This window comes from Equus quagga, chromosome 11 (genome assembly GCF_021613505.1).
Source record: "Equus quagga isolate Etosha38 chromosome 11, UCLA_HA_Equagga_1.0, whole genome shotgun sequence".
NCBI classification, from domain to species: domain Eukaryota; kingdom Metazoa; phylum Chordata; class Mammalia; order Perissodactyla; family Equidae; genus Equus; species Equus quagga.
The window spans coordinates 97,603,086-97,630,258 of NC_060277.1; the positions used below are offsets into that span (position 1 = coordinate 97,603,086).

General features: G+C 38.6%; 2 protein-coding genes across 2 annotated transcripts; one reads left to right on the forward strand and one right to left on the reverse strand.

Annotated features, from left to right (window-relative positions):
- The first annotated feature begins 448 nt into the window (after positions 1-448).
- Positions 449-16,605, forward strand: MEIOC (meiosis specific with coiled-coil domain). Its single transcript, XM_046676393.1, has 8 exons — positions 449-570; positions 997-1,128; positions 3,900-4,057; positions 6,080-6,184; positions 7,123-8,995; positions 9,483-9,617; positions 12,623-12,803; positions 13,239-16,605. The coding sequence occupies exons 1-8, from the start codon at positions 565-567 to the stop codon at positions 13,466-13,468; spliced, it is 2,820 nt and encodes a 939-aa protein (XP_046532349.1). The 5' UTR covers positions 449-564; the 3' UTR covers positions 13,469-16,605.
- On the reverse strand, positions 16,326-26,953 carry CCDC43 (coiled-coil domain containing 43). The gene is made up of 5 exons (XM_046676392.1): positions 26,737-26,953; positions 23,158-23,245; positions 21,328-21,463; positions 19,477-19,535; positions 16,326-17,967 (listed from the first exon to the last, which is right to left on the reverse strand). The coding sequence occupies exons 1-5, from the start codon at positions 26,938-26,940 to the stop codon at positions 17,780-17,782; spliced, it is 675 nt and encodes a 224-aa protein (XP_046532348.1). The 5' UTR covers positions 26,941-26,953; the 3' UTR covers positions 16,326-17,779.
- Positions 26,954-27,173: the final 220 nt, after the last annotated feature.

Genomic DNA, 27,173 nt, shown 5'->3' on the forward strand with positions numbered 1-27,173 from the left:
CTTCTCAAATCTTCCGACCGCTTCCATCGCTTCTCGCACCCGGTAGGCCCGAGCTGCGTCTCCTCCTTCCACGCCCCGCTCTACTAGCCAATCATCGGACTGGTGCTTGCCAGTCCGGGCCAATCCAGAACACGCTTACTTTGAGCGGGAAAGGCTCAAAAGCTGAGGGAGAGCGAGGTCGGCTAACCGCCCCTTCTTGGCCTTGTCTCCGGAGGGGTAGAGTGGGGGTAACAGGCCCTGGAGGCAGTTGCCCATTGGCTGGGCGGCGGGCCAATGAGGGGGTGCGAAGCCGGGGGCGGGCCTCACAGAAGAGGGCGGGGCGGGCCGGTGCCCGGTCGCGTGCGGGGTCGCGAGCCGGGGGAAGGCAATGTAACGGCCTCTCCCCCCGCCCCTCCCTCCCCGCTCCCGCCCCCCACCCACAGACCGGCTCCAGGCAGCGCCCGGGGCGGCGGCGGAGGCGGTGGCAGCGGCGGGGTGCGGGCTGAGGGAGCCGGGCCTCGACGCCCCCCCTCACCCCCGTGCCCCAGGAGCGGTACCTGGTCCCTGAGGGGCTGGGGGGGCCCCATGGAGGTGAGCGGCCGAGACACCTGCCGGTCCCCTCGCCCTCAGGCCTGAGGGAGGGATTGAGGTAACCGGTGGGGACGGGCCGGGGCCGGGGCGCGCTGGGTTCGGAGGACGGCGACGGTGAGGAGAGGCTGAGGGGCGGGCGCGCCCGCAGACGCGGTTCTCTGAGGAGGCCGGGCCGGGCGGGAGCGGGCCCGGGCCGGTTGGGAGCCCCGACGGGGCGTCCGGGCGGGGGGCGCGGCAACAGCTCGGGGGCGGCCTGTCAGGGCGAGCGCGCGGCGCGGCGCGGGCTGGGCGGCCGACGGCCCGGAGGCCGAGGGGGAGCCCCGGGGGCGGGGCGCGGCCGCAGCGGGTCCTCGGGGAGCGGCGGACGCGGGGCCGCGGCTCTGCGCTGCCTGACGTCTGTGCCGTCCCCGCTCCCGCTGTGTGCAGCCGAAGGTGGCGTTCCGCGGAGGTGCGAACCGCTGCTGTGGCCTCGGCGCCGACGCCAGCCGGCTCCCGGACGTCTTCAGCAGCATGATGTTGACCGGCTCCACTTCCTTCTACGACTGCTACAAGTCGCAGGTCCAGCGGCCCCTGCCCTTGCTCGCGAGTGTATCCCAAATCGGATCCATTTACCCCGGCCGATCCACATCGGTCTTAAATTGCTCCAAGTTTAGGACCAGAAAGCGAGGAACAGCAGGTTAAATACAGGGTTTGCAGAATACGTACTTTGCTTTGAAAACAAGGATTACGATTTTTCATTGATTCTTGTTTTCATCTGGCCCTCAGCATAGCATGATGCCAGAAATGTAAGAAAATCCCTGTTTGCGTAGGAAGACCACAAAATATTTTTTCCTTCAAGCATTTATTGCAAGTTAGTAGAAACATAAATTTTGATAGTTTAAAGGTGAAGTTTTTTCACTCGTTTATTCTCTGGCTTTCACACTGTCTTAGGTTACATGCTACCTTTTACTTCACCGAAAACGTTTAATTTTGTTAGCCATATTAAATTAGTCTTAGGGTAACGTAAGTCATTTTCATTTAAAAGTATTTAACCAGGACGTCAATGTTGATATTGTTCGCTTTGAATTATAACAATACCTTGAAATAAATTATTTAATCCACACTGCAGCCTTGTATAGTATTATGCCCGCTGTACAGACTGAGAAACTGAGGCTGGGAGAGCTTGTTTTGTGCCCTGAGTGACAAAACCCAAGTGGAACCCAGGTCTTTTCACTGCCAAGACCAGGATTCCCCTGCTGTCTGTAATGTTTATATCGCTGCTAAAATTTACTTGAATTTAATTTCAGTTGATTGTTTTACGTATATCAAGGATATAAGTGATACATTTTGCAGTCATCAAGACTAATTAAAATGCCAACCCTAAGCATTTGCCTATTTAATTTTCATAAATGTTTTAACTGAAAAGGATCCAGATGTTTAAAGTATAACGATGTTTGAATCAACCACATTAGTTTCTTGTTTTGTTCTAGAATACAAAATTTAGATCAGTCTTCTAAAAGGACTTAATTTTTCTAATTCTCAACTTATTTTAAAATGTAAAATGTACTTGAAAGAATAGTCCCAAAATATATTTAGTTTCAAATACTGTTTGCCTAATTTGACATTACATAATCTGAAAATGCTCTTTTGTTCAAGCAACTATTTCAAAAAGATGAACATTTATGTATGTCACTTTGGATACTTAACACCTAAAAGAGACTTATGGTAGACCTATGATAAAAACTTCAGAACTAAAGGAATAAAATTATGAAAGGTTCTAAAGATAAAAGCCTTGGTAAAAGTTACTAATTAACATCTGGAAAGGTAGTTTTTAGTGGCACTCTTAGCAAAATCCCTTCTGTGCCTCAGTTCCCCCAACTTCAGAATAGTGATCATAATATAAGCTATAAACAAGAAAATTGTAGTGTAGGTTTAAAATAGTAATCATAACCAGAATTTAAACAAATAGTTGTAAAATATTTGAGAGTCTTGAAGATAGGTTATTGGAGGGAATTAATTTTCATATTTTATTGATATAAACTCAGTGTTGTATGTTTAAAATGTTGTTTTTCAACTATCATGTCTATGAAGAACAAAAATTTAGGAATATTTGTCTTTTCTCTTTATATAAATTTTGATTAAGAAAATAAAAGCAATTAGAAAATATTTTTAGCCAGGATTATATCTCTTCTGTATTTATAAAAAATGCCATTTCTCTTGTGTTTATATCTGAATATTCATAGTAATTACATCTCAAGTTTTTGTAGTTCCTTATTTGAAGAGTTAAAAATTGTGTATCTATACTTCTTTAAACAAACGTTTTCTAGAATAGAATACATCTAAATTAATCTTTTTTATTTGTTGTTTGTTAAATTCATTCTACTATTTTAAGTGTTTTAAATTATTTTACTATACCTCAGCATCTTTTGGAAGAAGACAGGATTTTAAATAATTCATAAAATCTTAAAATTCGAACTTTTTACCTTATACTCAAAGTTCATGATAGAAGTGTTCACGAGAAAAAGAAAAATGAGCTTGTATTTTTCTTCTAATTGTAGTAATATCTTTAAAGTTTCCCAAGAGATAACATTTCATATATCATCTCATTTTTATATATCTTTTGGAAATAGAAACTAGGCTGAATAATTAATGATATTGTTTTAAAAGGCCCTAGAGCAGGAGTAAGGCCTTGAATTTGGGTTTTAGTTTTGTCACCTGTTGGCTCAGTAACTTGTAATCTCAGTTTCCTTGTTTTTAAAATACAGAGAATACCCAGGTCACAAGATTGACTGAATACAATAATGTTATGTGGAATTTCTTTGAAAATTCTATATAAATGTACATTAACTTTTGTTTCACAGATTGGGGGCATCAAGACTGAGTTTTGTAAAAGATTTATTTATTAAAAATAACACTGCTAGTGTCCGCATAATGCTCATCTGTTCAAAAAATTCAAATTGCAATAATTGTAAGTGTTTCTACCAGGGACAAACAACAAGTACCAGGGGCCAGATCTGCTGAGTGCATGTTTTTGTAAACAAAATTTTATTGGAACACGGCCACTTCCATTTGTTTACATATGGTTGCTTTGGTGCTAGAACAGCAAAATTGAGGAGTTTCAACAGAGACCTGAACAGCCAGCAAACCCTAAAATATTTATTATCTGGCCTTTTACAGAAAAAATTTGCCAACCTTAGTGTAAAGTCAGCTTAAGGGGCTAAGTCTAGATTTCATTTTGTTTCCCAACTCTTATGCATGTGTTATTTCCTCTAATTTCTTATTTCACTATTATTCTGTAATAGATGTAGTTTAGATGTGTCTGATATACAAACATTTCTTTAAAATTTCAGCCTGAAGACAGTGTTGACCTAAGGCAGACCTATACTCCACTTTCTTCATCAACAGAATATTCAAGTTCTGTAGATTCTTCGCTTTTCTATGCACCATGGTCCACTTATGGAGATGATATTAAACAGCCTTCTAATTCTCAGATCAATGTAAAGAACAGGTAAATTAATACATTAGATTCTCAGGCTAAATGAAGTGTTTTTAAGTTTGATTACATAGGAACCCAGTTGTATTAGCTCTTTGTTCCCTATATCAGCATTTTAATGTTATGGCATTATAATTTTATGTTTACCAAATGTTTAGGAAGCCCTAAACTGGGCAATTATGTATGTATAATTTTTAGCTTATTACTTTTGTTATATTCATTAGAGGCATCCCTTAGTAAATCTTAAGTTCCTCTTTCTAAAGATAACTTATATAAATGAGTTACAATTTTTAGATCTATCTTTTCATCCAGTTCTAAATTTTCAGTAATTTTTTTCCTTCACAAGTACACTACAAACAGGATTTTATCAAGCATAAGATACTTTTAATTATTTTTCTATTCAATTCCACAAATAATAAGGGCCTACTCTATGCCAGATTCTCTCCTACTGGGAATATTATAATTAACATGGCAAGTATTATCCGTGCCTTTATAGATCTTACGATAATGACAACGACCACGACAATGATGACCATGATGATGATTTGCCAGGCATGCAAGTATAGTGAGGTTTAAAAGAGGAAGTATAGGGTATTATGGGAGCCTATTGCAAAGAGAAGCCTAAGGGAGAGACATCTATCATAAGGGAGCCGTTGTTTAAATTATCTATAAGGGAGCAGTTGATAGAAGCTGGTGCATCTTTAGTTTAACCAGGAAATAATTATTTTAAAAATCTTATTAATTAAAAAGATTGTTAAAAATTTAAAATTTTTGGTAAATTATGAGTGATTTTATTAGAAAGACTATAATATATCATTCTACAAAAAACAAAAATGTTTTTTAAGTTGATACATATTCATTGAAAAAATTCAGACTTTACAGAAATATATAAAGAAAAGCGGAAGTCCACCATAACCCTGCCTCCTCACCTTTCAGTAACAGTATGAACAGTTTAGTGTATATTACATTGAATATTTTTCTAGATATATACTAATACATTATTATACAAAAACTTTATATTGAATCTTGATGAAATAACAAAATGAAGTGGAAAAAGCATTAGATGTGTAGGTAGACTATTTGTTCAGCAAGTGTGTAGTAAAGTTTGGCAAAACATATACCCTTGCAAAATACAAGTTTCTTAATATCTCAAATGATCATTCATTCAACAGCTGAATGATTACTAATACCTGCCCTTCCTATGTTATGAAGATCAATGAAATGTTTGCTTATTATGCAAAATAAAAGGTACTTTTATTTCTAAAATGTCCTTATACTATGAAATACTAGAAATAAAATATGAAAAAACAAGAAGTTACAATTTAAAACAGCATATTATTTCTAGGAACAAATTACCCAAATTCCATAGGAAGTAAAAAGGCAGCACCAATTTTCCATCTCCTTGTGGTTTTTACATTTTGTATTATTTAGACAGCATTAGTCACCAGGTAGGATTTCAGAAACTCCAGTTACCTCTTTGGCAAGGACTTAGGGATAGTCCCCATATCTGTTACATTTAAGGGACAACTGCAATATTGCCGTGGTATCCAGGATGACCATATCACATTTTACTTTGTAATCCAACATTTAGTATAAAGAGTCACCAAAATAGAGCAGCAGGTTCATATGGTTTTCAAATCACAAATGAAAAACTGAGCAAGTACTGATGGACTGATGAATAATAGGACCAGACATGCTTTCAGGAGCAGCCATGGTACCAAGCATCTTTGGTCAGAGATTTATATCTTGGTTGTCTAAAATGAATAGGATGTGTTTTGGAGAAATAAGACATAAGCATATATTGTGAACTAGACATAGAACTTGAAATGAAGGAGAAATATTTATGTAGCATAGATGCTATGTTAAAATGGAAAATATTCTTGAGTTCCTGTTCCCTCTTTATTTGAAATGATAGTATAGATTCAATCCAAATATTTTATAGAAAAATAATGGTAGAATCAATCTGGAAATAGAAATCAATATACTGGATTTCGGTATGAGTAAAATACTTTACATGAGATATTCATTTATTTTTAGGATTCAAACAGAAAGAAATGACTATGGCAGTGAAACAGACTTATATGGACTTGTGTCTAACATTTTGGAAGAACAAGATAAGTCACAGCCATATTTTGCTGAGGGGTTAGTATATTATATTATAAATACAGTATTTAGTATGTAGTAAGCTTTTAAATTCAATATACTAGATTAGCCTATTTATTAACTTTTATTTTTACTTAATAGAGAATCATCTGACAATAGACATCTTAATTCAAATATTTGTTTTTAGGAGCCTTGATTTTGCTGAGGTACTTGCCATACAATTGAAAGTTTCAGTCTAAGGTTTAATTTGCTATTAAGAATTTTCATTTGGAAAATTATTCTTGCATAATTCAGAGCTATTTCCCTTGAGTTCATGAGCTAAAGTTTGGCTTAAAGAGTATACATTCCAAGGAGCTTTTATAATGTATATCTCAAAGAATAAAACTATCATTTGACTGCTGTGCAGAAATACATATGGATTTTATTCATGTGGTAAAATTTTTTAAAATATGCTTTAATTGTTTTATTTGGGTATGGAAGCCATATTAGCCAAATGCCCTATTTCATAAATAGCAAAGTATGCAGCACACATGTAACTAATTAAAATATTTTGGTTTCAATAATAGTTTCAGTAAAACACATCTTTTTTAATTAAAAAAATTGTGGTCAACAACACTTTTGTATTATATAATAACCTAATTAAAGGAGAAACTTATTTTGTTTTCTGCTTACTGTAGATAAACAATTCATGTAAGACTGTACAGTCACCAGCCTCAGGCCTAAGTTAATGCCTCTTGGGAAAGTATAGTGAAGACATATTAAGGTTAAAATACATTATTTGTATGGCATATAGCACATTTCAAGTGATAGAGAATTATTTGGATGTAATGGTAGCTTATAAGGCAAAGTTGGAAAGGATTAGAGAATGGTGAGGTGGGGCAAGATAAATATTTTCGAAAACCTTTCCTACCTTCTCCATTGAGGACATAAAGTCTTTTAAAACCTAAGTTGTAATTAAATATATTTACTTGTTCTAGGACCTGCTCCTCCAATTTAAAGTCAGTTTGGCCATTGAACACAAGCAGATTTGCAGATCACCATGACCTCTTAACAGAAACCAAAAGGCCAATAGATACAGCCATCTCTCAGCAAGCTTTTTATAGTGGTGAATCTGTCTCAGCAGCGGAAAAGCCATACCTGTATAATAGTAATCTCACACCACAACAAAAAATAGATGAACTTTATCATGGATTTACTGGTTTAGACCTTGAAGAACAATGGATGTACCCCTCACGAAGTGATCATTCTAACTGTTACAATGTTCAGACAAATGATACAGCTAAGACAACATTCCAAGAATATCCATTTATCAAAAACTGTTTTACACCACAAACTGGTCTGTCTGACATCATGAAAGAATCAGGAGTTGATACTTACCTTTATGGAAGAGAGAAAATATGTGCTAAAAGTCTTGAAGCACCATTACAGCAAAAAAGGGCAGAGATGTTTCTTTCTCAATTTAACAGATACAATGAAAATGCAGATTATTGTAGATACCCAGAATATGCTCATCCTAATAAGGCTAAGCTTAATAAGTGTTTGAATTTTAGTGTCCAAGATAGTAAAAAATTAACCAATGGCACAGCTGAAACACCAACTGTAGAAGCAGACACTTACACAAAGTTATTTCAGGTTAAACCAGCAAATCAGAAAAAAATGGAGGAGGCAATACCTGACCAGCAGAATTTCACATTTCCAAAAGCTACGCCACATCTGACAGAAAAACAGTTTGCAAAGGAAGCAGCATTCACTGCTGATTTTGGCTTAAAATCAGAATATGGACTAAAACCTCACACAGCCTGTTCAGTTAATAGTGATTTTGCTAATGTCACAGAAAAGCAACTGTTTGCTAAACCTGATCCCCCAATCTCTGAGTATTTTAAATCAGTGAATTTATTATCAAACTCGGCAACATCTTCAGGAGCTATCAACTTAAGTAGACCAACTTGGATGAATGTCCAAACAAAAAATAACACTCCTATTCCTTTTCGAAATCAAGGTAACTTGATGAAATTAAATAGTCATTTAAGTGCAGCTTCAAAAGGTTCTAACCATTCTGCAGATTTCCAACAACTATCATCCACAAATTTAACCCAAAATAGCAATTTATTTCAGAAGTATTGCCAAGAAAACCCTTTAGCATTTTCTAGTTTTGATGTCAGTTTCGGTGGTGCAGAAAGAATTCAATCTGTCAATCACATGGAAGGACTGACAAAGACTGGAGAAGAAAATCTCTTTGAATCGGTTACCGATAAAAAAATAAAGCAGCCAAATGGATTTTGTGATAACTATTCAGCTCAACAGTATGGGATCATTGAAAATGTAAACAAACATAATTTTCAAGCTAAGCCCCAGAGTGGACATTATGATCCTGAGGATGGTCCAAAGCATTTAGATGGCTTATCTCAAAATACATATCAAGATCTGCTGGAGTCACAGGGTCATTTTAATAGCCACAGACAGGGAAGTGGAGACAACAATATTAATAGCCGTGTGAATCGCACACAGGCATCATGCTTTTCTAATAATTATATGATGGGAGATTTAAGGCATAATCAGAGTTTTCAACAACTTGGTTCAAATGGGTTTCCTCTAAGATCTACCCACCCATTTGGCCATTCAGTTGTTCCACTGTTGGATTCCTATGATTTGTTTTCTTATGATGACTTAAGCCATTTATACCCTTATTTTAATGATATGATGTATGGTGATAATTCCTTTTCTGGTTTCGTGCCAACTTTTGGATTTCAAAGACCAATTAAAACCCGTAGTGGACCAGCCAGTGAACTTCATATTCGTCTAGAAGAGTGCTATGAACAATGGAGAGCATTAGAAAAGGAGAGGAAAAAGGTAATAAAAAGCTGTGTATTTAGGAGTAACTTAGTATGTCCCCTCTGCCTATCTTAATTTTGTTTACCTTCATGTAGTTTAAGAGTACTTGCCTTATTTCTAAGGTGAATTCTTCTACACTGTGCAGTAGTTATAGTCCATACTATAAGGAATTAATTAGATGACTTAAAGACTAAAAAGGGTTGGGGTTTAAAAAAAAATTATTTATGTAAAGTTTATTTTGCCTGTGAAGTAGACTTTTTTCCATAATGGGTTAAAAGTTTATTTCTTTGAATTTTTTAAGTATTATGCTGTTGGAATGTTCAGGTATTTTCTATGAATTAAGTATGACAGAAAAATACTGTGGTACTGTGGTTTGTATTTGTTGTCTTTTGATACCAAAACAAGTTTAAAGGAATAATTTTCTATTTTTAGGCCTATGAGAAATATTCACGATTGAATCATACTTAGAAAATTCATCATCTAAAAATTATATAATTTTTTACAGACTGAATTGGCCCTTGCCAAGAATTACCCAGGAAAAAAAGTATCCAGTACTAACAATACTCCAATTCCAAGGCTGACTTCCAACCCATCTAGAGTTGATCGCTTAATTGTGGATGAACTTCGAGAACAAGCCAGAGTAAGCTGTAAAAGCATCCAATAATGGATTTTTAAATTGCCTGATAAAATTATAAAACATGTCAGCAAATTAGAGTTCTAAAGGATTTTTAAATCACATTTATGTGTAACTCTCTGAAATATATTCTTTTCCATGTTTGGTCTTAGAATATGATTAATATTTAGGAAGGGGAAAATAGCCTCATTCAATCATTTAAAAAGTAGGTTTAGTAATTTAAATGGTTCCTCTTCAAACCCAAATCACAGTGGAGCTAATCCTCAACAGAAAGCTTTTTTTTTTTTTGGAGGAAGACTAGCCCTGAATTAACATCTGCTGTCAATCCTCCTCTTTTTGCTGAGGAAGGCTGGCCCTGAGCTAACATCCATGCCCATCTTCCTCTACTTTATATGTGGGACACCTGCCATAGCATGGCTTGATGAGCGGTGCCACATCCACACCGGGGATCCAAAGCAGTGAACCCCAGGTTGCCAAAGCGGAACGTGCAAACTTAACCGCTGCACCACTGGGCCGGCCCCCAGAAAGCATTTTTTTTTTAAAGCAAAAAGGGTTTTGAATATTATTTATAGGGGGAGTCCCATTTCTTAGTCACAAACATTTGTTTTCTAGCTTGATGAGCAAGCTGAAGCTGTTGCTTGCATTATACAAGATGGTAAGTTAACAGGGACTTACCATATTTCATTTTCTTAACTCTGCACTCTTGAGTTATTCAACAAATATTAAGTATATACAGCATGTATTAAATATTGATAAACTGAAGTATGTAGATATGCGTAATTTTATAAAATAGCTTTGTTTTGGAAAAGTAGTAAATCATTTCAAATCAAATGTTGTAAAGAATCCTGATTTTAAGTCATTTTGTAATTTAACAAATGACTGTTCCTATTATCTCCTTTGTAATTTCAGAATTTTCTAATCAACTTTAATAGAGTTGGGTAAATTTTTTTTCTTTTTTGACCTTCTCTTAAAAAGTTACAGTTTTCCAAATAAAAATTTGATGAAAATTCCAGAGAAAAAGCATACAGTGAAACAGGTTGTTTCTGTGCTTGAATAAAAGCCGTTAGGAATTAGAAAAATCAACACAACAGTCTATTTTATTGATTATTAGTTTCTTTCTTGTACCATGCTTCTTTAAAATATAGATATGAACTACTTCAGCAGGAAAAGATTGATTTTACCTAGCTTTCAGCCTTGGTCAATTGAAATTCTTTTATCAAATTTGTAAATTTGTACAATGGAATTTATCAGTGGTATAGTCAGATACTGACGTGGTTTACAGCCAGATGTTATGTTAATAAAAACTCCAGTCTTTTGTTATTTTTTCTTAAAACTGTTCCAAGTTAAAATTCCTTTTTCGGGGCCACCCTGTGGCCGAGTGGTTAAGTTTGCAAATTCTGCTTCAGCGATCCATGGTTTCGCCGGTTCGGATCCTGGGCGAGGACTTGACACCATTCATCAGGCCATGCTGAGGTGGCGTCCCACATAGCAGAGCCAGAAAGACCTACAACTAGAATATATAACTATGTATTGGGGGGGGTTTGGGGAGAAGGAAAAAAAGGAAGATTAGCAACAGATGTTAGGCTCAGGTGCCAATATTAAAAAAAAATTCCTTTTTCTCAGTAATACATTTCTAGGCAATAAATCAATGGATTGCAACTGTGGATATTAAGAAATATAATTTTCCCAGCTCTGCTTATGCTTCACATTAATTAGAAGGTTATGTTCATAGCTTTTATAATTTTGTTTTCTCTATATTTATCAACATTAGATCAATAATACACACAGGACAAAAATATTTTTACATATACTACTAGTGTGCTGGTTTTGTATAATTCTGAAAAAAAAAGCTTTTGAAAGTTTATTAAAAATCACCTGTGCAAATTTCTTTCTTTACATTTGTCATTTATTTAAAATGATTGTCTTATTTTAAAAAATATATAATTGGTAGTTCACTGGAGTTTTTTTTTTTTTTCTTTTGTTTTCCTCTCAAGAATCAGGTTGGTTGTACAGTTGGGAGGAAAATATTTTATACCTATACACTTTTGTTTTCTCCATGGGCCTGAACTGACATAGATTTATTCCAAGGAAACTTGAGTGTGAGGTTTGAGGTTTGAGTGAGAGACATTCATTCAGGTGCCTTTCGCTCCTTAATTGAGAGGTATTTTTCTTCTTGCTGTAATCACTGACCACCACCTTCTTATGTGAATTTTAAATCATTTAGCTCCCAAAGGCAATTATTGTATTTACTTGATGTCCAAATCCTAATTATTCAAAACGTTCTCTTTCCTTACACCTTCAGGATTAGAATTTGAAACACGTTAGGCGTATACAACTATGAAACATACTCCCCTTATTGATGTAATATATCCAGTGCGCTTTTTTAAGTTGAATTAAGCAGAGGATTGAGAGACTTCCTAATTTTCCTTAGCAGTTTTGACAGTTACAGGATTTATTTTGTATTATTTCCACAGTATTTTCTGGATTATAGATTCCTTAAAACTACCACTAGTCAGTATTATGATCTGAATATTTCTGATTTCCAAAAGGAGAACACAGGAGGCCCAGAATGGGCTTGCTGAGGTCAGGATTAATCAATCTAGGACTTCTTTTAGCTCAAATTTTTTTCCTTTGTACTACAATACCTCCTAAGAATGCTCCATTTTCAGGCTGTTCTCTTATTTGCCGAAAACAATGTCGGATCTTATATTTGCATTAACTGTTTACGACATGGAAATGTTTGAATGTTTGACTTTTTTACTGTTGCTTATTCCCAGTAACTGATGACCTGAAAGCTTTTAGAATTAACATATACAAGTTACAAAAAGACTGACTTTCCATCTTTGTTTCCCCCAGCATGGTGTCAGGACACAGTAAGCGTTCAGTTATTTATTGGATGAATATCATTGCTCTCATCTCTGTTCTGCTTCATTGAAGATTTGTTTTGACTTAAGTTAATGACAGGGCAATGTGGTTACCTGCCTTATCAAAATTTAAAATGTTTCCCTCAGGTTGTGACTTTATTAGGCAAAATGGAACGTCTTCGAAGCTCTCCCCTTCATGCCAATATCTCTACTGCTCTTGATAGACACTTGGAGTCCATTCACATTGTACAGTCACGTAGAAAAGATGAAATTGTTAATGCTTCAAATCGGCAAAGGCAAGGAGTTCCTAGATGCCAAGATGACAGAGGTACAAATATTAATGCATATTCTTTTGATAAGGAAATGAGATCATTTGAATGTTAATAAAATCAAATTTGAGGTTAAAAGGTTGTATTTCTAAAATTTACACTTATCTAAAGAATAAATTTGGTAAATGATACCCACATAATTTACTCCAAAAGTACTTCGATCTATTTTAATTTCATCCATTTAATTATAACAACTCTGTCAAAGTCTGTGTTCTACCCAAAGCACAGTCACTGTCATACAAGTCAGAAATAAAATATCAACACTTTCAAATATTAAGTCAAGTACTTTCGTTAGCTCAGTCAATAGCCATTCTTCTTTTATAAAAATAATACTGTTTGACCACTTAGTAGTAGCCCAGCACTGGACTGTGTAAGAATTAAGAGATATTTAAGTGATATCTAATGTGAACTGACCCTGAACGTTTCTTTTACAGATGTTTTTGCCCTTGCCTCAGCCATTAAAGAGATGTGTGTGGCTACTCGGAAAGCACGTACTACACTGTGGTGTGCACTGCAGATGACCTTGCCAAAAACAGCCAGTACCGCTGGCCAAACAGATGTGGAAAAGGCTTTACAAGATATAGTAAACTGTGAAGATAAAGTCCATGAAAGCATAAATAGTAGTAATCCAATGAACCAGAGAGGTGAAGCAAACAAACATTAAGGAATTGCCAGCAGCAAGAAGAATAAAAGCTCATAAGTAAATGTATCAAGACATGCTAGAAAATTTAATGAACTTGTTAAACTTGAAAATTTCAGCACATTAATTTTCTTTCAGATTTAAAGTTAATACCTTAATGAAGTCTAACTTCTATTTAAAAATCTTCTATTTGGAATGAATCAGATATAGTTTAAAGTGAACTTAAAGGTAAAGTTGACTACTCTAGGAGTTCTGAGTAGTCAAAGATAACAAGTTTTAAGTAAATTAAATACTTCCTAACAGCTAAAATATTGCTTAAACCCATTCTGCAGTGCAGGTAAATGCAAATGTGAAATTCTTCTAGAAGATAAGTTTCATTTAGGTCTGCCTTAGTAAGTATAATTCCAAATAATGAATCTATGTGACTGTAACCCATTTATGGCTACAGTCTAGTAACCAAGACAAGTTTTGATTGTGATATAAAAGTGTTTTCCTTACAAAACTGGATAATACCTAGGAAACAGGAAAACAGGGATGAACCCAATATTCATGTAAAAATTTAATATTTAAAATACTACCATATTTATAAATTTGAAATCTTAGTGCCTATATAGCACTAAGGAGGGAGGTATACGGAGGGAAATGCATCTGATTCTCCTAAATTAGTGATAAAAGTGCCAGGGTAAAAACCATGCAAGTTACTGAATATAAAACCTGTTCAAATCATTTGTGTATATTCTTAAAATTTAATTATACTATCAATTATTAAATATTTCCAATTTTAAAGTATTTAAATTGAATCAAAACAAAACATTTCCTTTATCTGGATCTTTTAGATTTGATGCACAGTAACTAAAATAATGACTATTGTTTTAATACCCTTAGTTTGCTGCCTTTTATGAGGGTATCACGAAGTTCTAAAATATTTTTTTAAGGTTAATCTTTAACTAGTTTAGTTTGCAATTGGTTAGTGTATATTTTGTGTAGTTGTGTTCATTAGTTTGCTTCTGTATTTTTTTAAAAGCTCTTGAAAGCTTGGCTTTTTCTGTTTCTCATCACTTAATATCTTTGTATGGAACCTGAGTAATTTATTCTTTAATATGAAATGTTGGTATTATGTGACTCAGAAGATCTTGGGTTTTAACATTTCTACCATGAGTTAAACTGTAATATAATGTACTGATGAAATTTAATTGAACTATCCTTGACTAGAAACACTGATGTTTTAAATGTTGGTGTTTTTTCCTAGTTTTAGAAATCCTGGTATTAAAAAAAGAGTGTAATCACACCACATAAATTTTCTTTAGATGATGTGCGGAAGAAACTGATTGAGAATGCAGGAGTAACTGTAGGGAGAAACATTTTGATCACTGATATGCCTTAAAACTACCCAAATGAATTACATTGAGGGTAGTTAAATAAAATAGATCACCCCACCACAGTCACTGCATACAAAGTGGTTAAGTTTGACATAAGACATGTTGGATGTTATGAAAACAAATATTGTACTGAATTTAGTCTCTCAGGAAAAAAATAAATTACTTTGTTGAAAATATTTGGTTTCATTTTTGTACATGTTTGTATTTGTTTCTAACCTTAAGAGTCACTCATGTCAGAAAACCAATCAAATTTCATTTAACAGATAAGAACTGGTGCTAAATTTTAAATTTCATTAACACACAAGTAAGTTGGCAGATAAACCAATGCCATTCAGATATCCTTGGATCTAACCTTACCTCCTTCAAAGATGAAACAGTCACTTTGCCTTTATGCTAATTCAGGCAAACCAGAATAAAAATTCTGAGGAAGCTTTTACATGACAGTGGTCAGAAATGAAACACTAGACCGTTAACAAAAAACAAGCACAAAAATTCCTTGAAATTGTAATTATGTCACCCTGTAGATAATTTTCAAATTAGTTGCTTGTCCCTTTTTTCGGTATATCTTCTAATGGACAGTTCTTATGTATTGTACTTCTGAATTAAAACCTATGAAAACATTAGAAAATTAACATCACAGAGGATTTGTGGTGGAACATAAAACTGATGCTCCCATCATTTCTAATTCAAAAGAATTTGGCATACTCAATTTTTTTTAGATAGAAGAAGCAATTTATATAAAGGTAGTTGAAAATTACCTTGAATTATATCAGTGTCCTTCCCACTTGAATAATCTGCTACTATACTTTTAGAGGGTTGGGAATTAATGTTATGACTGAAATCTCAAATTTGGCCTAAAATGTTGATCATACCATAGAAGATATGGTTGCTTAAAACTTGCCTTTCGCAACATTGGACATTTTAGACATAAAGGATTTATTAGCACCTGAGTTAAGTGGATAACCTTACTCAAAGCTGAATGAGCTGATCCTTTTTTTCTGTTTAAACATTAGTTCAAGGGTACACTGAACTGTAACATATATAATAGAGTCTCAGAAGAAAGAATTGACTGTTAGATGGAAACAAGTACCCTTCAGGGGTCCACGGATCTAACCTGACTCTTAAAGACTCAAATTAAAGTGAGAACAAACCAAAAACCCAAAATAAGGGTTAAATTAAAATAGGCTTTCTCAATATGCTGTCTGTAGCCACAGCCTATGGCTGCTGCCACATGAAGGACTAAGACTCCAAGAGTACTTCAAAGGACTGCAAAGCCAACATACTGACTCCAAAAAACAAGGTAATCTTTCTGATCCCCTAATACCCCAACTCACAGAAAGGGAAACTGAGGCAGAGATTTTATGGATTCCAGGAAGAGGTTCTACTAGTAGAAGGGATTATAGGGCTAATCAAAACAAAGCATAAAGTTAAATTAAATACATTCCTAACTGACTATCCACACACAATTCATTTCCATGGTAGCTGAAAGGAATCAGAGTAAATTGGAAGACAGTAATTTAAATAAAGTTTATTTTTTAGAAAGATGGTTATTTTTTTTTTAAATTTTTGCAATGCCACGGTTATAGGAGTGTATAGAGGTAACACATCTTTTCCTTAACCATGCTGCTTTTTACCTTCTGCATAAAGGTAAAAATTTGTGTTAATCTCATAGTTAATGGTATAAAACAGGTCGGCAAACTTTTTCTCCAGAGGTCCAGATAGTAAATACTTTAGGCTTTGCAGGCCACATAAGGTCTCTGTCACGTATCTTTTCTCTTACAACCTTTTAAAAATGTAAAATCCATTGTTAGCTTGCACCATACAAAAACAGACTGGGCCAAATTTGGCTTGCGGGCAGCAGTTTGCCGACCCCTGGTATAAAATATCTACTTTCTGTCTTGTCAGAGAAATTGCTCGCTTCAGGCAGTCTTCTTGTAGAGAAAGGCCTTATTTACAATTGAATGTGGCTTGTGACAAAAGTAGAAATGGAGAGTTCTTGCTCACTTTTGACTCTCCCAAGCAGTTTTTCCATTCACTCACTCATTCACAATCAATTTGTTGAACACCTACTATGTACACTCTTAAATATCTTTGTGTTAGCAGAGAATTCCAGTGTTTCTTTCTTAAAAGGGCAGTTCCTCCAGTTTCTCTAAACCTGTAATTATCAGGTCTTTATACTCATGTTTTAGGGCAAATCAGGATTAAAATCTCTACTCGCAATCAAAAGAATTCACGATTATAAAAAATGAATCTAGCTAACAATGATATCCTTGCACTCAATACTGACACATCCTTCTTAAAATCACAGCCTAGATGAGGAAAAATGTAACTCTCTCTCCTTAAAAAGATACCTCTTTTCCTCCCATAGGCTGAAACTTTTTTTAAAAAACATTCTCAAATCTAGAACATACACCAAATAATTTCTTCTCATTTTCCTAGCTTGTTGCCATGTAACAAAAAATCTAGATCCAGGTAGGACTCTTCATTAGCTTTCTATTTCAGCCATAAACCAATACACTTAAGGGTAAATACTACTTCTGAAGCAATTTACACTCCCACATTTCATCTCAGGGAAGGAGTGGTCATGATTCTCCTCCTTCAGGATAAAAACTTAACTGTCAGCTTTCTGAATATTCCGGCTGTTTATCCAAGGTGAGGGAAGACTTTTTAAAGTGGCCAAAAGGAGCTCAGGACTTCAGTATTTAAATATAAAGGTTGCGCCCCTTCCAGATCTTTGGTACAGACATAACTACAATTATCTGATTACCCACACCACAGAGACATGGCACATTTTATAATTAGAAGTGTTTGTGGTTTTTCCTTTTGACCATGTAAACAAAAGGGGAAATGCCTTGGCAAACCACTTTGCAGTGTTCTCTCATTTCTCTTAAATGTGTGCACAGCCAGTTCTCCCTTTGATCAAGTTCATGAAGAGAAAGAATGGAGTGGACCAAGGTTATCGCTTTCGCTCCCCTCTTTGTGTCCTTTTCTTTTCCTTTTCCTTGCGCTCCTGCTTAGCTAGTTTGTCCCTCTCCCTCTGCAGCTTGTCCTGTTCCTTCTTCCTTTGGGACTCATCCCGAAGTGTGTCGCGCTCTAGTTTTCGGGCATTGAGGACATCTTCCACGTTGGTGTTTCGGAACAGAGCTACGGGTGAGTTAAGGCATTAGGGTACAGGTCACACAGGTCCCAACTACTGCTCTCTTCCCTCATTCTTGTCCTCTCTCTACATGCTGAGTCTTAAATACTCTCTACCTATTCCTAGTTTTTAAAAAAGTCCTTATGTTTATCTTTTGTCTAATAGTAAATCTTAAAACTACCACTACAAAAGTTTAAAGCTCACCCTCAGAATAAAAATCTCATTCAGACTTATCTAAATCTGAATGTTAAAATATTTTATGAAAATGAAATTCATTCTAGAATAAGTACTTATATGATTCAACGGCAGAATATTGTTGGAGTATCTATGCTAGTTTAGTGAATAAAGTATTAATATAACAAGCAAAATTTTTATGTACTTGGCACTACTGTTTGAAAAGAGTTAAACAAGTTATTTACCTTTATTAAACTTTATCAATTTGCTTTTTTTCCTAGATCACTAAAGCTTAAGTGAAAATCATGTTCTACTATAAACTCTGAATTTATAAAAGATATGAAATACTATGTTTAATTGCAGTTAGAAAATACCTAGTCAAAGATTTTCCCTCTCATTTTTTATGACATTAAAAACATAATGTCTGGAGCCAGCCCCGTGGCTGAGTGATTGAGTTCGCGGGCTCTGCTTTGGCGGCCCAGGGTTTCGCCGGTTCAGATCCTGGGCACGGACATGGCACCACTCATCAGGCCATGCTCAGGCGGCGTCCCACATAGCACACCCAGAGGGACCTACAACTAAAAAAATATACAACTATGTACCGGGGGCGGGGCGGGATTTGGGGAGAGAAAGAAAAAAAAAAAAGAAGATTGGCAACAGTTGTTAGCTCAGGTGCCAATCTTAAAAAAAAAAAAAGAATTTCAAAAAAAAAAACATAACCTTTTACTACCAGATAAGCTCCTCTCTACTCTTAAAACATAGCTTTTTTCTGCTTTAGTGCTTTAAAATAAGTCAGTCTCCCTGAAACAACCTTCTGTTCTGATAACCCACCACACTTCTCACCTTGAAGAAGGTGGATTTCTAAATCCTCCTCCTCTAGGAAGCTAAGTGATTCTGTCAGTAGGGACTTTCCTCAGCACATATGTTTCAATCTGTCCATATTTTTAGCATGAAAGTATCAGTGTTTGTGTTATCTTTCCAACAAACTATAAGGTTTCTGAGGACAAAGACCAAAACTTCAATATTATTTTAACTGCTTCCACAGTGCTGGGAAACCCAGTGCTATACACAGGGAACACAGATTTTTATTTTCCCTTAGAAATTCTTTCTCTAAGCTAACCCCTTCACAGTAGATGCTAATGTTTTCTTTGGGAAAAGTTCTCGCTAAATTGACTATTTAGGGCAGTCCTAGGAATCAGGCTCATAATGCTGGCCTGACCTGAGTTCCTGGAGGTAAAGTGAGCCCCCGGTAACATAAAATATTGCAAAAACAGCAAAATAAAAACTGTTGCTCAGGAGGATTCTATGGAGAAACACACGAGGATAGACACAGAGAAGGATACACTTGTCAGAACCAATGTTCATTGTGGTGGCACCTGAATCATCCTTCTCATCCGCTTCAGTGAGCAACGTTAAGGAAAGGCAGATAGAGAACGAAGGTTAGCACAGCCCAACCCAACATCAGAAGACACTCAATAACCTGATGGGTAGGAAAAGTCTGCTGAACGGAGGGACACTGTCAGGGATGCGGTGGTAAACCCAGGAGAGTCATCTTTAGAAGTCTCAACTTGGGGAAGATTGTTCAGAGCATCTGCAAGGTCCTTATCTCTTGGAGGCTGAAAAGTAGCTTAAGCTGGTCTGGGTGGACAGCCACGTTACCAGGAAGCCACGGGATGGTGAGATGACCTCTAAAACAGCGGTTTTCAAAGTGTGGTACCTAGAATTCCCTGGCAACCTGTTAGAAATGCACATTCTTGGGTCTCACCCTGGACCTACTAAATCAGAAACTCTTTAGGGGTAGGGCCCAGCAATCTGTGTTTTAACAAGCCCTCAGGACAAACACTGCTTAAAACATTCTTTTCTAGCCCAAGAAATGGAATTTTGTAATTGGAACTGTGAAAATTAATAAAGGAAACCTCAACTAAAATGGGAGTCAGGAAAGCCTGCAGAGGGAGCTCTCACACCTTACCGCTCACCGTTAGCTACTCCAAATGGGAAGAGACTACCTTGCTTCTCCAACAGGAAGTTGCCTGCTACTTCACTACTCCAGCAGGAGGAAGGAAGGTTTTCTTCTTGCCTAGAAACAAGCCCAGCCAATGGAAAATGCCATAGCTCAGTCAGCAAGGAACTGCTGCCACCCATGAACTCTTACTCTCCTCCAATGAAGTTTCACTTAGAACAGCCTCTCCCAACTCCCCTTTTTCCTCTGTAAAAGGGAGCTCCTCTCCTTTGTTCTCGGGACTTTTCCGTCGTTCAGCATAGTTTGCATGTCCTAGATTGCAATTCTTTTGCTATTCCTGAATAAACTCACATTGCTGGTATAATAATTAGCTATTTTACTTTAAAGTTGACAGAACCATAGCTCTGCCAAGCCTGGCAAGAAAAATCATGAGGAAAAACCAGAGGAGAAGTTGGCCCCAAAGAGTTTTAAGAATTCTTTCCTAAACTAGGGATTAGACAGCTGCCATTTCTGGTATGGTGTCTACTCCATTCAAGGAGGCTCGGTAAGCTAAGTATTTCCCAAACAAATTTCAAATTCACAGGGAACCAAACCTGCCCCTACCAGCAACACTGTGTTTTTACAGAGTCCCAACTCAAATCCCAGATTTATCCTGGTGTTGCTGGGGGCTCAGTCTCCTTTTTCATTACGTGGTAAGTGGAATATTTTTTTTTAAGAGATTCAAATGAAACTGGTCGAAATTTGGGAATCCCTCATCCAAAAATATCCAGGTTCTAGTTCTGGTTTTGCCACTAATTGTATGAATATCTCTGATCACCCATTCATCTCTTAGTGCCTCAATTTCCTCATCAACTGGGAAGGAATATAAAGATGGATTATACATGTGACAGTGTACTGCACAGAAAGGTATTATATTATGCAAATATAAAGAATGATAGCTATATCTTATTTTCTGAAAACACAATACAAACGATCCATTGTTAAGGCATTATTTGTTTTACGCTGAAGTTTTGAGGAGTATACTGATTACGTGTAGTAAAATTTACACCCAGTATCAACTATTCCTACGTCATTCCCTACACCCACGAAGGGCCATAAATCACTGACACCTGAGAGGAGAAAATTAAGCTACAGTACAGGGGGGGGATTGGCAGCTTTGCAAAGCTCACTGCAACCAGCAAACGCTTTTGGCTTGAGGCTTAAGGAACAGGTGACGGGACTCCAAAAAGGATATTCCTCTTCATCTGTCACATCAGCGTACTGGGCCAGGAGCGCAGCTTTTCTCTGCTTCTCCTCTTCTGACACCATCCTGGGCTTCACCACGATCTGTGCCTGCTTCTCAATTAGGGTGGCAATGGCCTGTACCTCATCTGGGAGGTGGTGGAAGGGAAGGGAGGGACAACAAGGTTGTATGCGAGAGAAAACAAGCTCACCGAACGGCTAGTCCACCCAGGCAGTGCTTGGAGTCAAGGCAACGGCATCTGCTGACTCCTTAGAGTCCTAGGGTTCAAAGGAGGTGCCTCAGGGCTCACGACAAAGGCAAGAAAAGGCCACGCAGGGCAGGCGTTAGGTCTTGTGTCCATCTTCAGTCAGAGCAGCCCTACTTTTACTTGTTTTACATACTGAAGTTCTGCTGCTTTAAAAAAAAAGGTTAAAAGGCACTGCGCTGAAACTAGAGAAATTAAGCCTCCAAACAGGCAACTTGCTCCCCTCTCAAGCCAGAAACATAAGAAGGAATCTAGAATCAACTTAAGCCGGTCCCTTTCCTACTGATAATTATGCTAGGTGAAATTCTTAGATTATTTTAAAATAAAATCAACTATTAAGTTCTCTATTCTCATAAAAAGGAGGCAATGGTGTCAAGTAGCGGCTCTCATGCCTGAATGCACATTAGAATCATCTAGGGGAGCTTTTAAAAAAACCAATGCCTGGGCCCCAACCCCAAAGATGTTTATATAATTGGCCCATGGTACGGCCCAAGCACTAGCATTTTTTTTTTTGGAGGAAGATTAGCCCTGAGCTGACATCTGCCACCAATCCTCCTGTTTTTGCTGAGGAAGACTGGCCCTGAGCTAACATCCGTGCCCATCTTCCTCTACTTTATATGTGGGACGCCTGCCACAGCATGGCCTGACAAGCAGTGCCATGTCCGCACCCAGGATCCAAACACAGCGAACCCCAGGCCACTGAAGCAGAACAGAACATGCAAACTTACCCGCTGTGCCACCAGGCGGGCCCCAGCACTAGCATTTTTTACAGTACATGAACTGATTCTAATGCACAGCCGAGACTGAGAACCAATGTGTAGATAGTTTAGAATAGATTCTATTCAAGTTTGGCTTTTAAGATTTGATTTTCCTGCAGCTAATTTATCATCCTAATGGTGAGTATATTAACCCATTTCTCTTCATTTTAAAGAGTGAAATGTTTAGTTGAATAAAGCAAAAGATCAATCATAATTTGTGCTGTGAAATGAGAATATGAAAAAAGCTGGGAGGTGGGAAAGTATAGCCGATCCTACATCTGCAATGCAAATAAATCTATAAGGGACAGTGGAAAGAGGATGAAAAAGAAAAAGTAGGGGCCAGCCTGGTGGCACAGCAGTTAAGTTCCTGTCCTCCACTTTGGTGGCCCGGGGTCGCAGGTTCGGATCCCGGGCATGGACCTAGCACCATTTGTCAAGCCACACCGTGGTAGCACCCCACATAAAGCAGAAGATTGGCACAGATGTAAGCTCAGCAACAATCTTCCTCAAGCAAAAAGAGGAAGATTGGTAACCCATGTTAGCTCAGGGCCAATCTTCCTCACAAAAAAAAAAGAAAAAGAAAAAAGTAAATACCACAATGAACTTAACTGTGGTCAGCTGAAGTGGAAAGATGTTACAGGGGAAAAGAAAACCAATGTTCAGTCAAAAAGTTAAAGTAAGCTGCTGGGTGTTAGCCTGTTTAAACTATCTTAAAGAAAATAAGTATCCAACAGAGGAAACTAAAAACTCCCTCCTTAACAGCCGTATAGTAGTTGTTGGAAAAGGCCCTGGAGGTTAGACGTAAAACTCCAACTCTACCTTCTTTTTTCACCTTGGTGACAACATTCTGAGTTTCCGACCATCGTTCCACAATCTCCTTGCAGATGTTAAGAAGGGAATCTTCTTCCTAATTGGAAAAGTAGACCGATTAATGTCCTGATGGAGCCCTCCACCTGAACAAGGCCTACGGTGAGTACAGCTCTCCCTGCTGGTGATGAAAAAAATCAGGGGAGGGTTTGGGAGCCACAGAATACACAGCATGTTTCTCTCCTGAGGCTTTGGACCCAGAAGCAACTCTGTGTGTGAGCCCCAGAATCCACACCTGCTGGGTCAAGAGCACCCACTCCACCCTGCCAAGCTCCAGGGGAAAGGACTCCCACCAACTCAGAGCGCTCCTCCTCATTCTTTTGGAGCCAGAAACTGTTGCCTGAGTCAAAACTCTCCTCTGTGAAATCTTCCTTGGCCGATATACTTGACTGGGTATGTTCTCCAAGGTTATCAACTCCCCTGCTGGAACATATCCATGAGCTGGCTGACTCGTAATAAAGAGGAGGTAAGTGAGAAGGTGGTCTCCTATCCACCCATCCCTCTGTCAATTTTACATAAGCACACATATTCTGCTGCCAACTAATCCTCCTTGGCGTGCTATAACAAAAAGGATGTCGGCTTTGGTGTCAGACATACTCAGATTCAAATTCCAGATCTATGAGCAAGCTTCTTAACTTTGTGAGCTCCACATCTTCCCAGGATTTTAGTGAGGAGGAATGAGAATGTGTATAAAGTGCCTGCTCTGCTTGGCAAAGAATACGCATTTCAATAAATACAGGTATTTCCCTCCATCTTCATTATGGCTGCCTTCGTCATCTTCACGTTCTACCCTCAGGACGAGCTGTCAGAGCTCACGTTTACTACGTGCTTACCATGTGCCATGCACTGTTCTAAATACTTTACATAAGAACTCCCAATTCTTAAAGCAATCCCAGGAAGTAAGTACTATTAGTACTCTTGACTCAGAGATGAGGAAACCAAGGCACAGAGGTTAAGGAACTTGCCTGAGGTCAGACAAGTAATAAGTGAATTAAACAGGATTTGAACCCAAGCAGTCTGCCTCTGAGCCCATGTTCTCAACCATTATATTATGCTATCTCTCAAAGAAAAGTGAGGAGGAGCAGAAGGCAGACTTATTGTGGATATCCTTATTTTGCACCCGACAAAGGATTCCATCCTCTACCCTGCGTCCTTTTAGCACAAATCCTAGACATATAGTACTTCTTTGGTCCAAAGTTCCTGTAGTTCATGGATCCCCAGCATAAAAAGCCGAGGAAGAGGAAAAGAAAAAAGGACAGGAAAAGGAGCGGAGAGGCAAAAGAGAAAAGGTGTTCTTGGAGGACACGGTGGCTTATTCTCCCAGTTTCCTCACCCAAACCAAAGTAGTCTGTTCTTCCATTTGTTCATTTATTCATCCAGATGGTGCCACCTATGAGCAAGGCACTAAGACGAGCGCAAAGAGATGAGTGAGAAAAAGTCCCCGGCCTCGTGACACTTATAATTCAGAAGGCTGGTATATAAACAGCTGCCATAAAATGTAATACCCTACTTAATATAATGTAACGGCCCTACTTAAAATCGCAACTCACCCCTCCATTCCACTCCTGATCCTCTTGCAATGTTCCTTTCTTCCTAGCACCTATCATTTTCTAACATACTATATAATTTACTGATTATCTCTTTCCCTGCCAGAATGTAACCCCTGAGGGCAGGGATTTCTGTTTTGTTCCCTGATGTACCCTAAGCACTCAGGGCAGTGCCTGGCAGAGAGTAATCCATCAATAAAAATTTGACCGATCAATCAATGCAAATGCTATTGGGGGGAATAAAGAGAAGAATGATAGAAAGCTTTTGTTTACCGTTATTTGCTCCTGACTATAAATACTATTCTTGAATCTTACCTCAAATTGTTGCTGACAAACTTCTTAATACCTAATATTGAATCCTAATACAATCTGGTGATTGAATTGGCTATGCCTTTGTTTTTCCTAGAAATGGATTTGGCATAACAGTTAGAGGCTTTCACATGCAGCCCAACTGACTGACTGACAGTAAGCAGCACTGTGAATGACGTGTTTGATATACGCCATATTCATCAGCCTGCCTGCTCTGTAAAGTTGCTCCTCATTTGTTTCATAGGAAGGACCCCTGCTTGGCCAATTCCTGGCTAATTCTTCCCAAAGGCATTTTCTACAAAGAAGGGGTTGGGAAAACTATGAGAAAATTAAGCATGGTGTGTGAATCGGGCAGAGGGAAGGGGGAAGCCACCCTTAAAAATGAGTCTGTCTTCTGCAGTTTATGCAAACAAGAGGCAGATATAAAGAACCAAATCTGGTCCTAGATGACTTTGTCTTTTCTACCAAGAGATATTAATAGTCTAAGGCAAATTCATGCCTGCCTTTATCAGCAGACCTACAGCTCCAAATAATGACACCACGAATAGAACAGGTAAAGGAGCTGGTACCAGTGGGCACTCAAGTTATTTCGATTTCTTTTTCATGGAGTCTTTAGAAACTTCCCAGCTAAAAATAAAAAACTAACTTAAATTGCTTGCCTTCTACTCTTTCCCCCTACAAGCTGCAATGTCAGGGCCCAAGAAAACAATTTATTCCACTGTGTTGTATTCCACTGACCTTATGAACTGCATCACAAGCTATGTTAAAGCTTTTCCCACTTACAGGTCAATCTCACCAGAGCAGGCTCTGGGACTAAAAGGGGCCCTTGCCAGGAGCACCTGGGACAGCTGCACTAGTGTTATATTTCAACCGTGTGCACAACGAACTGCATGTCCACCAAGTAAGTGTAAGTGGAAATGATGGCAGCAGAAATGATCAGGTTGGAAAAGTGGACATCTTGGTGACATACTACTTAAATACACCTTAAAGTACACATTTCTGAATTCTTGAATATGCTTCTAAGAGGCTAAGTACCAAGTTTATCTCTTTTTAAAAACTCTGATCTGTCTTATTCTCCCATCTACTGCCCACACACACCAATGACTACTGCATTTCAAAGTACCATAAAAAGATCAGGCCCGCTATTTACTTCAGTTCTGCCTGGCATGAAAAGACCTCTACTGCTACCTTACCTTTTGTGGACTCCTACCTCCAAAATAGGAACCGAGAGGGTACTTCCTGCAGGCTTTTGTCATGGGACAGCCCTGGACACTGCCTCTTAAGGAGCACAGACATCCCAAAGCACTTTATCCCCTCCACTGAACACTGTCAACGGAAGGGAATGAAATTGGTCGTCAGACGTTTACGACAAAACTCTCATTTAGACATTTCAACGCCTTCGGAAGAATGCTCACCCAGCTCACCCACAGGCATCTGAGAGGGCCTTGTCTCCAGAAAAAAGAGAAAGCCATTCCTCTCTATGTACCTGCAATCTTCCGGCTTCCCAAAACCCTGGTTAGGGAGCAACCTCCTTCCCCCACACTCCAGAGCTCAGAAGAGTATTCCTCTCCCAGGTGAGACCACTAATCCTCTGGGACACCCGGTAAGAGGAAGAGGATACCAAGTACTGACAGGGGCCGGCAAGAGGCTAAAGGAATGTGTCCGGGCTTCTCACCAGGAAAGCAGAGAGGATACCCTGCAGGGCGTCCAGCTTCTCTTCTTCCTCCTCCTCCTGCAGGACACCCAGGATGTAGGCACCGTAAATGGCTCGGTCCACTCCCAGTGCCTCCAACCGTCCATCCAGCCACGATCCAAAGCCGCTGCCCCCGCCATCGCCTTCGCCGGAGGCAGCAGCGGCCCCTTCACTGGGCGCCGCCATCTTGGGGTCACGATCCTGCCAGCCCCCAGGGCGCCTACCGCAGTGCCTGACGGGCCGCGCCGCGGGCCCACTGCGCATGCTCGGAGAGGGAACCCACGCCCCTGCGCGCCGGGCGGAGGTCCCTGTGCGCCGGTAGTGATCGTTCCGGGCGTTTTGTACCTTCCAAAGAGAGTGCAGGTTGGCGTACGCATGGTCACGTTGTCCGTCAGGAACCCTGGCAGGTGAGGGTTCCT